Source organism: Nyctereutes procyonoides, unplaced genomic scaffold, assembly GCF_905146905.1.
Source record: "Nyctereutes procyonoides isolate TBG_1078 unplaced genomic scaffold, NYPRO_anot_genome, whole genome shotgun sequence".
Lineage (NCBI taxonomy): Eukaryota > Metazoa > Chordata > Mammalia > Carnivora > Canidae > Nyctereutes > Nyctereutes procyonoides.
In genome coordinates this window covers 6110282-6124809 of record NW_026575120.1, presented here as the reverse complement: position 1 = coordinate 6124809, position 14528 = coordinate 6110282, and the positions used below count along the sequence as shown (strand labels likewise).

At 48.0% G+C, this 14528-nt stretch overlaps 1 protein-coding gene and 1 pseudogene across 2 annotated transcripts; both read left to right on the top strand.

Moving 5' to 3' along the window:
- Positions 1–3275, top strand: part of LOC129516107 (60S ribosomal protein L10a-like) — a 26905-nt pseudogene extending 23630 nt beyond the window's left edge.
- On the top strand, positions 3262–14528 carry PPP1R3B (protein phosphatase 1 regulatory subunit 3B). Of its 2 annotated transcripts, none has more exons than XM_055334728.1 (2): positions 3262–3494; positions 9931–14528. In XM_055334728.1, exon 2 carries the CDS (start codon positions 9956–9958, stop codon positions 10811–10813), a length of 858 nt encoding a protein of 285 aa, XP_055190703.1. In that variant the 5' UTR covers positions 3262–3494; positions 9931–9955; the 3' UTR covers positions 10814–14528. The 2 variants fall into 2 exon arrangements, with proteins under 2 accessions (XP_055190703.1, XP_055190702.1); XM_055334727.1 differs by lacking the exon at positions 3262–3494 and adding an exon at positions 4238–4426.

Below are 14528 nucleotides of genomic sequence, written 5' to 3'. Positions count from 1 at the left end.
TAAATTAAATAAAAAAAATTAAAAAAAAATTTGGAAGAAAAATTAAATAATTAAATTAAAAATTAGATTAAAAAGTGGTATATCAACTGCACTCGGGAACTCAAAAGCCCTCAACAGTGAGTTAAGTGCCCTGGTGAACTCTAGGAGCGTTGATGTGTAAATTATTCAAGGTTGTCTCCCATGCTAAGGACACATTCTCCATAGACAGGAGGCTCGTGGAATCCCTCTGTTAGTATTCTGGCTGTCCCATAAAATGTGACCTAGCAAGTCATTTTCAGTCAAATCTGAAAGAGGGGCAGAGGGCCCCAGGTAACATAATGCGCCCAGAACATGTCTGCCGCTCTGACAGGTGCAAACAACTCCACTTGTCTAAATATAAATTCACTCAGGCAGTTTGGAAACAGTCTTTCCCACTTTCTATTCTGATCAGGCAAAAGAATGTCTGCTCCTTTAGTTCTGACTCTTGGTGCTGGTTATTTATATTTAGATGCACTGTGCAATAATTTTTATTCAAAGAGAAGGAAGGTTAGAATGCTATGAAGAAAAAAGCTTTTTTCCTTCTAAAATCTTGGATGAAGAAAGACCTAGGTTGAGGTTGTTTTCAAATGTGTTCAGTTGAGAAGAAGATAAGATATTAATAATATTTCTTCAAACGTTCTGGATGAACAAAAGGCTGATGTTGACACACGCATAAAGAAACATTGTCTAATATTTAAGCCAGAAAGAAGACTTAATTTTTAATCAACAGAGTGGAAATTCTTTGGAGGAACATTCAGAACTCTACTCCTTTGCCAACTCCTGCCATGCTTTTTCCCATTACCCCTAAACTCTGACTCCCCCTTCAGGATCCTGCTCAGGGCTCACTTCCCCAGAAGCCTCAGCTGGCCTTCCTCATTTCCCACCCCACCTCCATGGCCACACACATGCAGTCCTCCTCTTGGCTCCCAAATATAGAGAATTACCCTCTACACATTTATCCTACATCATTATTTATTAGCCTAAGAGCTTCTTGAGAGTAAGAGTATATTTCACTCATTTTTCCACTTCCAGCACCCCAGCTAACAGTAGTTACTCAATAATGTGTTGTTAAATGAATAAACAAATGTTTAAGAGAGGATTGAAGAAGTCACAGATGAGCCCAAGTGCAAGGAAGATAGCACCAAATAGCTACTACCAGCCACCAAAAAGAAAGTTCTTTAAGGGAGAATGATAATTAGCTTTGCTTAGCTACTGCTAGGCTTTTGGTTTATTTTTGTGGGGAGGATTGGGTTATTAAATGAAATGAAGGCTACATTCCATGCCAGATATTATAAAAGGAACTTGATACGCAGTGACTGAAAGGTTGATATTTAGCGGTTTTACTTTTTTTCTGCTATAAAATGAGGGCGAGACAAGATTGTACGGGAACTAAGGGCCAGTCCAGCCCTGAGGTTCTGGGGCCCTGGAACTGCTGAGTTTGGCTCGAACCATGCTCCAGAGCTTGCATCCCAGCTCGATTCTGATCGCTAAGGAGACTGCGCTCTTTGCAAACTCACAGACGCCACACTCCTACCTACCAAGACTGTGGTGTGCCACAACTAAGTTTAGCCCCACTCTCCTGCTCTGAAATAGTCATCTAAACCACAGGGGAAATTATTACGCACGGTTTCCTAGATCTATGTAAGGAAGATGCTTCCAAACCTCAATACTATAAGGTTGGATTTACTTGCCCCAACTTCTCGGTTTGGTTCAGATCACCCTTAGCCTGCCTTCGTTTTGCAATACCAGTTGGCCCTTATCTTTGCCCACTCCTCTAGCATGCTCACTACGCTTGAGAAACGGAGCCAACACTTGGCTTAATAAATCGCCAACCTACTCATCAGCTAATGAAAGGAGTCCAGGGTTGGCAAAGGGAGTATTGCATTAGAAACTTTATTTGCCAACCGCCTACCAATAGCTGATTTCAGAGGTGGTCCTTTTTCAGATATGCCCATTAAAGGAGAAGGAAGAGGACTAATAATTGCCCTTCAGACAGGGAGACTGTATCTTGAGCTGAAGGCCTGTATTGGATTAATGCAACCTACCCGTGTTTTTAGTTTTACATTTCTAGTAAAATTAGAACATGCTCTCGTATCCCTCAAAGCAGAAATTCCCAAATGCCACGTTCAACACAATGAATTTTCGTAAAGCTAAAAACATCCACTGTGGAGGAATGGCCTTTACTCTGATATTATTTGTTATTTTGTTTTTATCGTCGTTAAAAAGCTGTTGTTGTTGGTTTTTTTTGAAATAGAAGGTCAGTAGCAAAAGACAGTAAGGTTTGTTTATTTTAATGTCTTGGCACTTTAAAGAGCCGGCAACCCTCTATCAATTTCCAAACTTCATTGAAACTAGAAAACTAGGCTCCTCATCCCTATAGTGGCTAGCTCAGAGCTGAGCACCAAGGAGATTAATATAGGATTATATGACTATGTATTCAGATTAGTTTTATCTGAGAGGAAGGGGCTGGTCTCTTCTAGGTTCATCCTTCTCTGCAGACCTCAAGGTGTAGCACAGGGCTCGTGGGGCCCCTGCAGGTACAGGTAGTTGTAACAGATTCAAGTCAGCTAATTTCCTCCGAGATGCACCTAGCCACGTACCTACAGATATGGTACCCTGTGCGATGGCCCCAGTGACAACTTTATGAAACGGTGTCCCTGTAACACCTGGAACCCCTCGCCCCCCCCCCCTCCGGCCCAGCACAAAGCCGGTGGAATCGTTTCGGACACTCCACCCTCAGAGCCGGAGATGCCGATCCCAGAGGGCGTCCCCCGAGCACGGAGGCAAACCACGCTCGGCACCCCTGGGGGCTTCTCTGCGATGGGCGGGGGAGTTAGGGGCCCCGGGTGAGCCCGGCCGCGGCTGCGGCGCCCGGGGAAGGCGGAGGGCTGGACGGCGCGCCCGCAGGGAGCTCAGGCCCCCAGGACGTAGCCGGGAAGAGGGGCTTCGGGAGCCCTGGGCGGGCCGGGTCGTGCTGTCACGGGGCGCCCTTCGCAGGGACGTGCCTCTGCCCCCTGGCGCCGGCCGGGCCTCGGGCGCACGGTGACCCCACTGCCCCGTCGCCAGCCCTGGCCCGCGGCCCCAGCTCCCCGGGCGCGCAGCCCATCACGAGGCGAAGCGATGCCCTCCAGCCCCGCGGCCCCGCGGTCATTGGTCGACGGCTCGCGACCCGAGCGCCCCCATTGGCTGCGGGGGGCGTTCACGTGAAAGGGGTTCCGGGATGGCTTCCCGAGCGGGGCGAGGTGCTGGAAAGTTAAAGGGAGCGGCGCGGCGGCGGGGAGCCCGAGTCCGTGCGCGGCCCCGGAGGAGCGAGCCGGCGGCTCTCGCGCTCCGACCGCTGCGTCTGGCCGCCGAGGGCGCGCACCTGCGGCGCTGAGTCCCGGCCCCCGCCGTCGCCGCTGCCCCCCCGCCCCCCCCCCGCGCGGATGCTGCCGCGGGCCGGCGCGTCGGCACTTCCAGCTGCTGAGCTGCCCCAGGTACGTCGGGCCCCGGCGCGGGCCGAGAACCCGCGGCGAGGGGCGCGCCGGGGACGCCTTCTTGGCTTCCTGCCACCTGCACCTTCACTGTCCCGCTTGCAGCCACGCTCCGGGGGTGGAACAGTCTAGACGGGCTGGAGGAGGCTGTTGCTCCCAGGTGGGACGTGCCGCCCGGGAACCAGAGGTGGGATGGAGCGGGGCCGGAGCCGCGTGTCCACCCAGGCGCTTCCAGCCGGGGAGCCGACACTCCCGGAGGGCGTCACCGAAGCCGGGCGGTGGGGGACCAGGAAGAGGAGCCGCGTCTCCCCCCCCGCCCCCGCCCCCGGCCCCGGCTTCCCTGTAATACGCGAGGAAACACACTTGGGAGCCTCTCGGGCCGCCGAGCGCGATGGGACACGGAGCCCGCCCCGGTGCGCGGCCCCGGGCACGGGCCCCGGTCACGATCCCCGCCCCCCGGCAGGGTCCCCCGGTCACGATCCCCGGCCCCCGAGTCACGATCCCCGCCCCCGGGCACGGTCCCCGGGTCACGATCCCCGCCCCCCGGGCAGGGTCCCCCGGTCACGATCCCCGGCCCCGGCAGGGTCCCCCGGTCACGATCCCCGCCCCCGGGCACGGTCCCCGGGTCACGATCCCCGCCCCCGGCAGGGGCTGCCCCGGGCCGGCGGGGCCGAAGCTGCCGCGCGGGGACGCTCGCGCCGCGCGGCTCCCAGCGGGTGGCCCCGCCGCCCCGCCCAGGGGTGATAACTCGGGCTCCTCCTCCTCGTCGTCCTCCTCCCCCTGCGGGTCATATCTCCGGGAACCGAGCGCGGGCCCTGCCTCCCGGACACACGACGCTCACGTAGTCCGGTGGCGGCAGCCTCCCCGGCCACCTCCTTCCAGGCGCTCCGATGCGACGAGCCAGCCCCAGAGGGGGCTTCCCCACGGCCCGACAGGTGGGTGCGGGACAGACCTCGGAGGCTCGCGGAGTGCTTGGGGCGGGGGCCGGGTCGCCTTGACCTGTGCAATCTTCCAAGTCTGGAAGCTCTGCCTGCCTCCTGCCCCGTGCCCTGTTCCTGCCACCCTTTTGAGCCCAGAGAAAGGGGGTGTGGAGGGGCGCCTGCTAGCAGAACAGAGGGTATAGGACCCCGGACGCCCTACCAGAAGTGTTGGGGCACGTCTGGGGATTGTTCCCTGCAGAAGAGGAGGAAACTGAGGACAGACTTGAAGACTTGGGGAGCTGCTGGAAGGTGTTGGAGCCTGTGGGTGTGTGTGGCCAGGCCTCCCTGGGAGACCCAGGGCCCGGGAGAAGAGAAGTTAGGGATTTGAGCAAAAAGGGGGGTGGGGAGAGAGAAGAGGAAATGGTTCATTTGGTAAGGTTGTCCCGCAGCCAAGACCAAAGTGAAGCCGGCCAGCGGACTCACCACAAAAGTAAAGCTATTTAGGGAAGAACAAGAAGAGAAGGAAAGTTACTGGGCATTACTAGCAACCAGGAGTCAGAGCTAGAAGGGACTTCTGAGGACAAAGCTTAAGCCCAGAAAGGTTCAGGGACTTGCTCCAAGCGGCCCAGCTAGGTGGAGGCCTTCCTAGGCTAGTGCTCTGTATTTGACCTTGGGTACTTCTAGGTGGCAGGTACTGTGGCATTTTAACTTAACCTCTTTCCTGTAATATGCAGTCGCGTGTGTATGTGAATCTCAAAGATGCTTTAGATGATGGTGACAGAAGAGCACAAGTGGCTTTTAAGGCTGTGAATAAAGGGCCCCGTGGTCTGAGTACAAAGGAAAATAGGTCCATTTTGCTGATACGGTGTCAGCCAAGACCTTTGGGAGGGAGTAAAGTAATGCCAAAGGGTAGATGGACATGTCTTTTAGAAACTACAACATGGTAACCTGGTTGTGAATGCTTGACCTAACGGAGTTTCGGTGTTCCTGGTGAGTTCTTGGCACATCTGAGTTTTCCGTCTTTTCCTATCAGAGCATGAGAATGGAGGGGAAAAAAATGTCTTGGCCTTAATACAAAAAAAAAAAAATTTCTTTTTTTTACTTCCTAGTAAAGGCATAGCCAAAAAGTCAGTAAGTAACTCAGCTGCCTGAAACTGTGAAGGTCATGTCGTTATTTTCTATGCAAGGCGAGAGTTTCCACAAGAAAAACCATCATAACCTCTAACCCGATGAGCTCTCTTGAGGTGTGTTGTCAATCGTGGAAAAGGGAAAGTATTTATGTGAAACCATCCCTGTTTGCTTCAGTTGTCATGGAGTGTTAGGGGTTGCCCTCTTTTGACCAGGAACACTGAAATCTATCCTTGGACATGGCCCATTGCCTTATGGGGCAGAAGTGATCTCGTAGGGATCTATGTGGAAGCCAAGTTTTTGAGAATCTGAGTAACAGCCACTCATTCTCTCACTATCTCGGTTCCCGCAGCGAACCGATATCTCATCGTACTTCATACTCTGCTGCTTCAAGGATGTGTCTATGTCTTCTCCTTCTGGCTTTTTCCCTGGCCAACCTTGGTGACTCACAATCCCTGGCCTGGGAAAGGGCTGAGCAGTCAGGAGAGTGTGTCGGGAGAGGAGGCCTCGGGACAGCCTGTGCTTACTGTGTTGGCGCTAATCATTTAGCCAACAAATTTATCCTCAAATGGATAAAACACCTGTGCAGGTGCCTTCCTTTCAGAGACTTAGGAAATGTATCTTGTACATCTCCACTGCCAGGGGTACGTCTGGGCGATGATCTCCCCCCTGCCACAGTCCGCTGGGGAATTCCTGAGCCAGAGGGTCAGGAAGGCCTACATCAAATCAGCATTTGGTACACTAGTCCTTGTAGAATGATCCAGTTCATTAAAGCTAGACTCTACCTGTGAGGATACGCAGGAGGCCAACAGTCAGATCATACCTTGTCTGAGGCCACAGGTGTTCACGTCCTCACCTCCAGTTATGGCGACACTTACACAGTGAAGGGATCCTGGGCAGTGGTTGCCTGGGCAGTGCCCCTGAGGCAGCGGCCCTGGTAGGAACCCTTGGGCCACCAAGTAGTTAACTTTATTTTTGCCTTTCTGGAAGATTATTGCAAAACCAGTAAGGCTCTAGAAAGTGCCAGTGGGGTTGTTTAATTAGCTGGCTCTGACCAGAACCACACCTTCCGAGCCCCGGTTCCCCTAGCTTTTACAGCTTGGTGATAAAAAGGGTCTCGGGCAAATTTACACCCACTGGGTCCAACCAGTGAAGCTTTACCAATGTCTTCAACTAAGTCTTTTTAGTCTGTAAGATTAAAAGTTGAGAGGGACTTTAGTCATCTGCAAGTGTGCAGATTCTTTGATCCACTGGTTTTAGAATTGTTTCCACAGGACCTTGAGAGTTTCCCAACCTTTTTCTAATGAGCTGTTTTAACATTGTGTGGGGAAGCACGTGTGAAGTGCCGGAAAGCACGTACTGAGGTCAGGTTGGAGGCTGGAAGGGATCGAGAAGAGGATAGAGAACTTACAGTTGACCTTGCGCTGACTCAGGCGAGGAGGAAGGGCTGTAGCCGTCAGAGAAGGAACCTTGCCTCCCTCCCTTCACCCCAGGTTGTCATGGGTGGGCAGAGTGTGGGGGGGGCTGGGATGTAAGGCTTTGCCCACCACTTTGGGGGTATTTTTAATCCACATTTAATTAAAAACAAATTCCGGTGCATTCTAATGAAGTTTTGCAATGGACAAGGGAAAAACAAAATTCAAGTGCTTTGTACATAATATGGTTGTTGGGTTTTGTTTTTGTTTTTGTTTTTGTTTTCACATTGAACCCATTAGCCAACCTAGTGACCCTGTGTAAAGCTATCTTGCCCATTTCGGTGAGAACTTTTCCTTTCCAGAACAATTGCACAGGTACAAGAACAGATTAGGAAGCAAATTTGCTCCTAAAATTTTCACTTATTGATTTTGTTAGAAGGGAAATAGGAAGACAAATTTCCTTTAAAATGTATGTTTAGATAAGTACACTGTGCCTAGAAATTATTGTTTTGTGTCTCTGTGTTTTCTAGTCAATCATCATTAAATGGTGCCTGCATCCTATGAGTGGCTGTATTTCTTTTGGAAAATGGGATCAAACCCATTGTGTCTTCATTCTTATTTTTCTTTATATATTTGATTAATCAAAATCAGAAGTTGAAAATGAGATATTTATTGGACTGAAACAGTGGTCTCAGCTCCTGTCAGAAGATGAGCAACATTTTGCTTATTGCTTCTCCTTAACTACCACCATCACCCTGAAGCCCCCCACCAGTGGGCAGGACCTAGGGGAGGCCTGAGATCAAGCACCCCAAACACCACCACATGCCTACACCATTGCCATAGCGAGGGGAGAGAGGGTTAGGAACTAATCCAGATCCTGTGTTCTGAGGTTCTCAGACTACAGATTGTAAGCCTCATTTCATCACTGACTTCTTCAGTTAGCCCATTGTAACTATCAGATCAGAATATAATTTTGCTATGGTAATTAAATGATAAAAATTATTTGGCTTTAGTGAGGCAGGAGTGTTGGATGGGATAGGTTTGGGGCCCATCTTGAATATTTTAGGCGTTTCATTAGATTCATTTTTTTTCTCCTTGATCATAGAAGGGAGGTTATTTTTAAAAATATAAGAAACACAATGCAAGAAAAAAAAATTCCCTAAAATCACATGACCTGGATATTCAGTTTTATGTATATAAAAAGACTAGAGGGTATATTTTCTGTTCATATACCTAATATTTTTTCCCCACAAGTCTAGTCTCTATGTACAATTTTATCCTCTTGGTTTTTTTACATTAACAATGTATTATAAATTTTTTCCATGCCATTTAAACCTTTTTTCCAAATAACGGTTTTAATGATGATACAAAATTTTATTGCTGGATATCATATACCTGATTTAACTAGATACCTGTTTTTGATCCTTTGTTTTCTCACCTTTTCCTCCCCATAATGTTGCACTGAACATTGAGTACATTAACCTCCATGCATTTTTCGTTAATACCTTAAGATTAATACTTGTGTGTGATATTAGAACCAAAAATGATAAAAATATTTAGAAAGGTTGTGGTGATTTAGGCTAATCCATGTATTCATATCTTCTTTAAAAATATTTACTCATTGAGTGAGTAAAAGTAGGCATTGTTTCCTAATCTAAATTCTTTATAAGGTTGGACATTTTGCATATTTATGGGCCATTTTTAAGGGGTTTTTTTGTTGAATTTTCTACTCATGGTCTTTGGTCATTTTTCCATGTGGAATATTTGACTTTGAAATTGTTTTGTGAGAACTCTTTGTATATGAGGGTATTAACTCTTTGCTGCCATACTTTTTGTAAAGTGTTTTCCCAGTTTGTCTTTAATCTTCTGGTTTTACGTATTTTTTTTCACTTATAGAAAATTATCGTTTTAATGAAGTCTCATTTAACCTGATCTCTAGCATGATACTCTTTGCCTTTTATTCTGATAAACGGTATCTTCACTGTAGAAAAAGCGAGTATTCACCTATATGAAAGATTTATAAAAAGTAAATTGTTGGCGTTTTTTAAAAAGAAAATGTACAGGATTTTATCTTCACAATTGAATCCCAGTGTCTGGCATGCCACCTGGCATTTAATAAATACCCATCAGTATTTGTGGGATGAATTCATTTCTTTTGGGGCACCTGGGTGGCTCAGTTAAATGCCTGCCTTTGGCTCAGGTCATGATACCAGGGTCCTGGGAATCTGCCCAGTGGGGAATCTGTTTCTCTCTACCCCCCTGCCCCTCTCCCTGCTCATGCTCTCCTTCTCTCTAAAATAAATAAAATCTTAAAAAAAAGAACTCCTTTATTTTTATCATATTAAAGCAGTGTCTACCAAAGTACATTCCTCAGAGCATGTGTTCTGCAAGATGTTCCACAAAAAAGGGTTCCTTAGTCAGCTAAGTTTGGGAACCCCTACAGACAGCATGTTCTTGTTGTTACTCCCTAAGGCACTCTAGCATAGTAAGGGCCCCCAAGAAATCCTGATGGAAAAACCTGCAAGTTTATTTTTTATTTTATTTAAGATTTTATTTATTTATTCATGAGACACAGAGAGAGAGAGAGAGAGAGAGAGGCAGAGACCCAGGCAGAGGGAGAAGCAGGCTCCATGCAGGGAGCCTGATGCAGGACTCGATCCTGGGACTCCAGGATCACACCCTGGGCCAAAGGCTGGCGCTAAACCGCTGAGCCACCCAGGGATCCCACAGGTTTAGTCTTTAAACCAGCAGCTCCTTACTTTTTTGTTTGTGTTAACCTCAGTCCTCTTCTCCGCCCCACTTTACGCGTTTAACCTCCCCTGAAACCAAGGTCATGCTGGGCCACACTTGGGCTAACAGCACACTGCAGCCGTGCGGGCAGAGACGAAGGCAGACGCCGTTCACCAGCCCCTGTCGGGGTGATGCTGGAACGTCCATCTGATCTCACTGCCATTTCCTTTTGCCTCCTTTGGCCAGGGTTCTCGCCTGTTCCTCTAACCCCATGATGGCTGTGGACATCGAGTACAGATACAGCTGCATGGCCCCCTCCCTGCGCAGAGAGAGGTTCACCTTCAAGACGTCACCAAAGCCGAGCGAACCACTGAGGCCTTGCATTCAGCTGAGCAGCAAGAATGAAGCCAGCGGGGTGGTGGCCCCCACCGTCCAGGAGAAAAAGGTGAAAAAGAGGGTGTCCTTCGCAGACAACCAAGGGCTGGCCCTGACTATGGTCAAAGTGTTCTCAGAATTTGATGAGCCGTTAGATATTCCATTTAACATCACTGAGCTCCTAGACAACCTTGTGAGCCTGACGAGCCCAGAGAGCGAGAGCCTCGTTTTGGATTTCACGCAGCCTTCCGCCGACTACTTAGACTTCCGAAATCGGCTTCAGGCCGACCACGTGTGCCTTGAAAACTGTGTCCTGAAGGACAGAGCCATCGCAGGCACAGTGAAGGTGCAGAACCTGGCATTCGAGAAGATGGTGAAAATAAGAATGACATTTGACACCTGGAAAAGCTTCACAGACTTTCCCTGTCGGTACGTGAAGGACACGTACGCCGGTTCAGACCGGGACACTTTCTCCTTTGACATTAGCTTACCTGAGAAAATCCAGTCTTACGAGAGGATGGAGTTTGCCGTGTGCTTCGAGTGCAGCGGACAGACTTACTGGGACAGTAACAAGGGCAAAAACTATAGGATCATCCGAGCCGAACTGAAGTCCACTCAGGGAACAGCCGAGCCACAAAACGGACCAGATTTTGGGATATCCTTTGACCAGTTTGGAAGCCCTCGGTGTTCCTACGGTCTGTTCCCAGAGTGGCCTAGTTACTTAGGATATGAAAAGCTAGGGCCCTACTATTAGTGACCGTGTGTGATGGAGCACAGGGAAGCCTCGCTGCAGTCACAGGCAGATGGAGATGGAAGCCAGGATGAAAGGTGAACTGCCGTTAGGCACAGTCTTTGCAAAGAAAGGATCCTATTCACTTTTTTCTTAAGCCAGCAAAACCAGACAGGTTGAGATCACAGGACCGGTTTCACACTCAGAGTAGATGTGGAGTGCCCGGTCTGCTTGGCACCCAGGGTGGCCACGAGCACCATAGAGGTGCTGGAAGAGCCCTGGGCAGGAACCAGGCCTGCAGGCATTGCCAGCGAAGCTGAAGGAGGCAACGAGGAGTGTGCCCCGGCTTCCTGGAGGAGCCACTCCTCTCTCCCTTGGGATGTGCAAAGTCAGCCACCTGAAAGTCACTCCATCCCCAGCCATTTCTCACTGGACCTCTGCCGTTCATTTATTGGGTGCTCTCCACCCAGCCAGGTCCTTCCTGCCTGTTGCTGTGGCTCTGTGTCCACAGCATGTACCTCACGCTTGATCTCTGTTTTTTGTTTTTTGGGTTTTTTTTTTTTTCATTTTGTTTTCTCCACAGTTCATCTAATGTTCAGGAAAAGATAATCAAGGCAAATTATTAGCCTGTGACAGAAGCAGGCACTTCCTCTTTCTGACCCTGCATCTGTTTTCCAGCAGAGATCACCGTCCGAGTTATCAAAAGTAACTGGCTCCTGCACCGGGTTATTAGACTTCTGGCAGGCAGGACAGTCCGAGTGGGACACTTGCAGCTTTTCCTCTTGGCTTTCGAAGTACTCACTCCTACCCTGAGTCACCAGATAGCTCAATTACAAGATTTGTTTGAACTCGCTCAGCTGGTTTGCAGGCATCCCATGCTTCACAAAGGGATTTTAGACTCTCCTTCCTAGAGAGCCCTCCTTCATGCTGTGTTCAGGACATTTTGACTTGCAGATCCCATATATCCTCAGAGCCTTCGGTGAATGTTTGGTTTTACTTTGACTGTGATCTGCGATATCCAAGACTCTTTACAAGCACCCGGGGACTTTGATTTGGGTGTTCTTATTTATGGCGTGTGAGTATCTATAAAGGAAGGGACAGAGGAGAAAACCCTTACCAAGTTCTCATATTTTATTTTCAATGTTTGGCAACTCTGAAATATCAGAGATTAATTGTTCTTAACCATATTGGACAATGAATTAAAAGTCTGTTGGTTCATACTGTCATGAGACTCTTGGGACTTTCACTGACAGATGGATCCCCAAACCCTGTGATTTTTTCTTGGGCAAGATTGGTTTGTACTGGGGAGGGGGGTGTAAAAAATATTTTTACATATATATTCGGAGAAGATTGGGTTGGTTTTTTTTTTTTCTGTTTTGCTTTTGGAGCTTAACTAAATATTTTATTTTCCATTTGCCTGATCTTAGGAAAGCCTGATCCATCCACAGCTGCCTGGATTTGGAGGCACAGCTACTGGACCCTGCAAGCAGAGTCTTCTTTTGCTTGCATGTTCCAGATCAATTAGAAAAGACCTCCTGGTTTCTGTGGCTCGGGTCTTTTTTTTCCCCCTTCTTTTTTGAACTTTAAAATATTTTGACTTTTTAAATGTTCTTAAGTGATATTTGATGTAATTCTTGTTCCTAAAACTGGCTGTTACTAGTCTGCAATCGAGTGCTTTATTTTTTATGCCTCTCCCAGATGGGTAGGACTTGGGGATTACATAATATAATTTATGGGAAAGTCGCATTTTTATCTTATGCTGAAATTGGGCAGAACTGTGTTCTTTCTAAACCTGTCTTATATCACGTACACAAACGGTATGTTCAGTGTTACAAATACGGTGATCAGAACTATTGACAGTGCAAATCAAAATCAAAGGGAAACAAACCATTGTATATAGTTCGTGAATTTGTTTTGTTTTAAGAAGTCCAGTTCCTCCTCCTCCAAGTCAAGAAAGGTACAAGGTGCACTGCCATTGACAGGTTACCAGACTAAGAGTAACAAGACCATCTATATTCAAAAGAAAAATGCCTCAAGAGTCTCCTGTTTGGTTTTCAGTAATGATGATCTTAAGACATTCCCATGTCAAAATTTGAAATATGGTAATTCAGCGATAAGTATCTCTTAAAACAGCCATAAACCCCCCTGCCCCCGTTCCTTCCTCCCAGCTTACCCCAGCTTTTTTGCTGGGGGCACTGGCTGCAAACTACCCCGCCTCTACTGCCAGTCCACCTGGGATACTCACCCTACCAGGCAAGTCCTCACCTGTTCCCAAAGACCCTCCTCTGACTAGAGAATGTGGTTGCAAGACTCCCCTGTCAGCATCATGGTTCAGGGAGGCAGAGACATCTGAAGAATACTGTCTTTTTTTCACCAGTCCGTCTCTCTCCCTTGGGCCCAGTTTTGTCCCAGAATATCAGCAGGGACCTGGGATCTGCAGAACCGCTCCTTATATCCAGAGCTCACCATCAGTAAACAGGTCTACACACTTCAGACTGTACAGGTTTCTTAGTTGGAGACGTCACTGCGGCCTGGCTTGGGGGTTTCCCCCCCTCATGCAGCTGCTGCTTATGGTGACAAATGTCCCCTGCCCCCCACAGCCCCAATGCCCTTTCCAAGTTGCCCCCAAAGGATGGGCCTCCCACCACTGGTGCTGTTGTCCAGAAATAGGGAAGCAGCTTCATTTCGTTTCCTATTTATTTCCCCCAAATGCCCTAGGGAGCATTCGCAAATTAGGTGCAATAAATAAGCTGGACTATAGAAAGATACGTAATAAATAAGCTTTCAGTATTTCCTGGAAGAAAGGAAGCATTTGAATGGGTTTCTTTTTATTTTATTTTTTTTTAAGTATTCTGATGATAGGGGAACTGGTGAGAAATAATAGGAGTTCTGTAGTTCTCCAGAAACCAAAACCATTTCAGAGTCAACGTAGAACTTGTTTTTTTCTCTAAGCTTTCATTTTACTGGTGGCAAAACATTACTCTTTCAAAGTCCTTTCAAGATGTAAATTTCGAACTGCTGAAAGAATGTTTTGTGGTTTTGATCTCTGCATATAATTTGCTTTTAAAAAACAAGCATTACTATAGTCACTTGGATGTTAAATGGGTTACATATATGTTTATAAGCCAAAAAAAAAAGTGCCATCTTCTGGGTCTTCCCTCTCGGTGGACAGTGAATGAAAGAAAACCTTGACTGTTCTTCCTTTGTTTCCTCATTTAAAATTCCTCCGCCGGGTGCGGTTTGCCAGGGTAGGCCTCCTGGCTCTCTGCTCTGGGAGGCCCCCATCGCGATCACTGAGAGTGAGCATAAAAAGTCACAAGTGTAATGGGATCTTACAGTGTCATCGAAGACATTCTGGCGGCTTCTCTGCACTTCCTCGGTGGAACATGTGGTAAAGCATTACAGCCCGCTGGTCAAGATGTGAAAGGCGCTGCAGTTTCAGTTCCCGGTTCCTAGAGCCCGCTGATGCTGTGGGGACTCCAGGAAGGCAGCTGTGACGACGGTGTTTCACTAGGACCGCAGCGTGAATGTACACCCGAAGGCTCGTCTTCATCCGATGCCTGAAAGTGCCTTGTCAAGAAATATCCGCGCGTTTTAAAATAAATAAATATTTTTGTACACAAAGTTAAAGGGGAAATGCACTTTAAAATCCCAAGGATCGATGTCTTTTGTGTGGTCTAAGAGAGTGGATGGTTCGGCTCTCAAACACAAACATGGAATAAAGGTAGGAAACACAAAA

Bases quoted from the DNA above. Each gene is read 5' to 3' on its own strand.
- PPP1R3B (XM_055334728.1), top strand. From the start codon at position 9,956: ATGATGGCTGTGGACATCGAGTACAGATACAGCTGCATGGCCCCCTCC.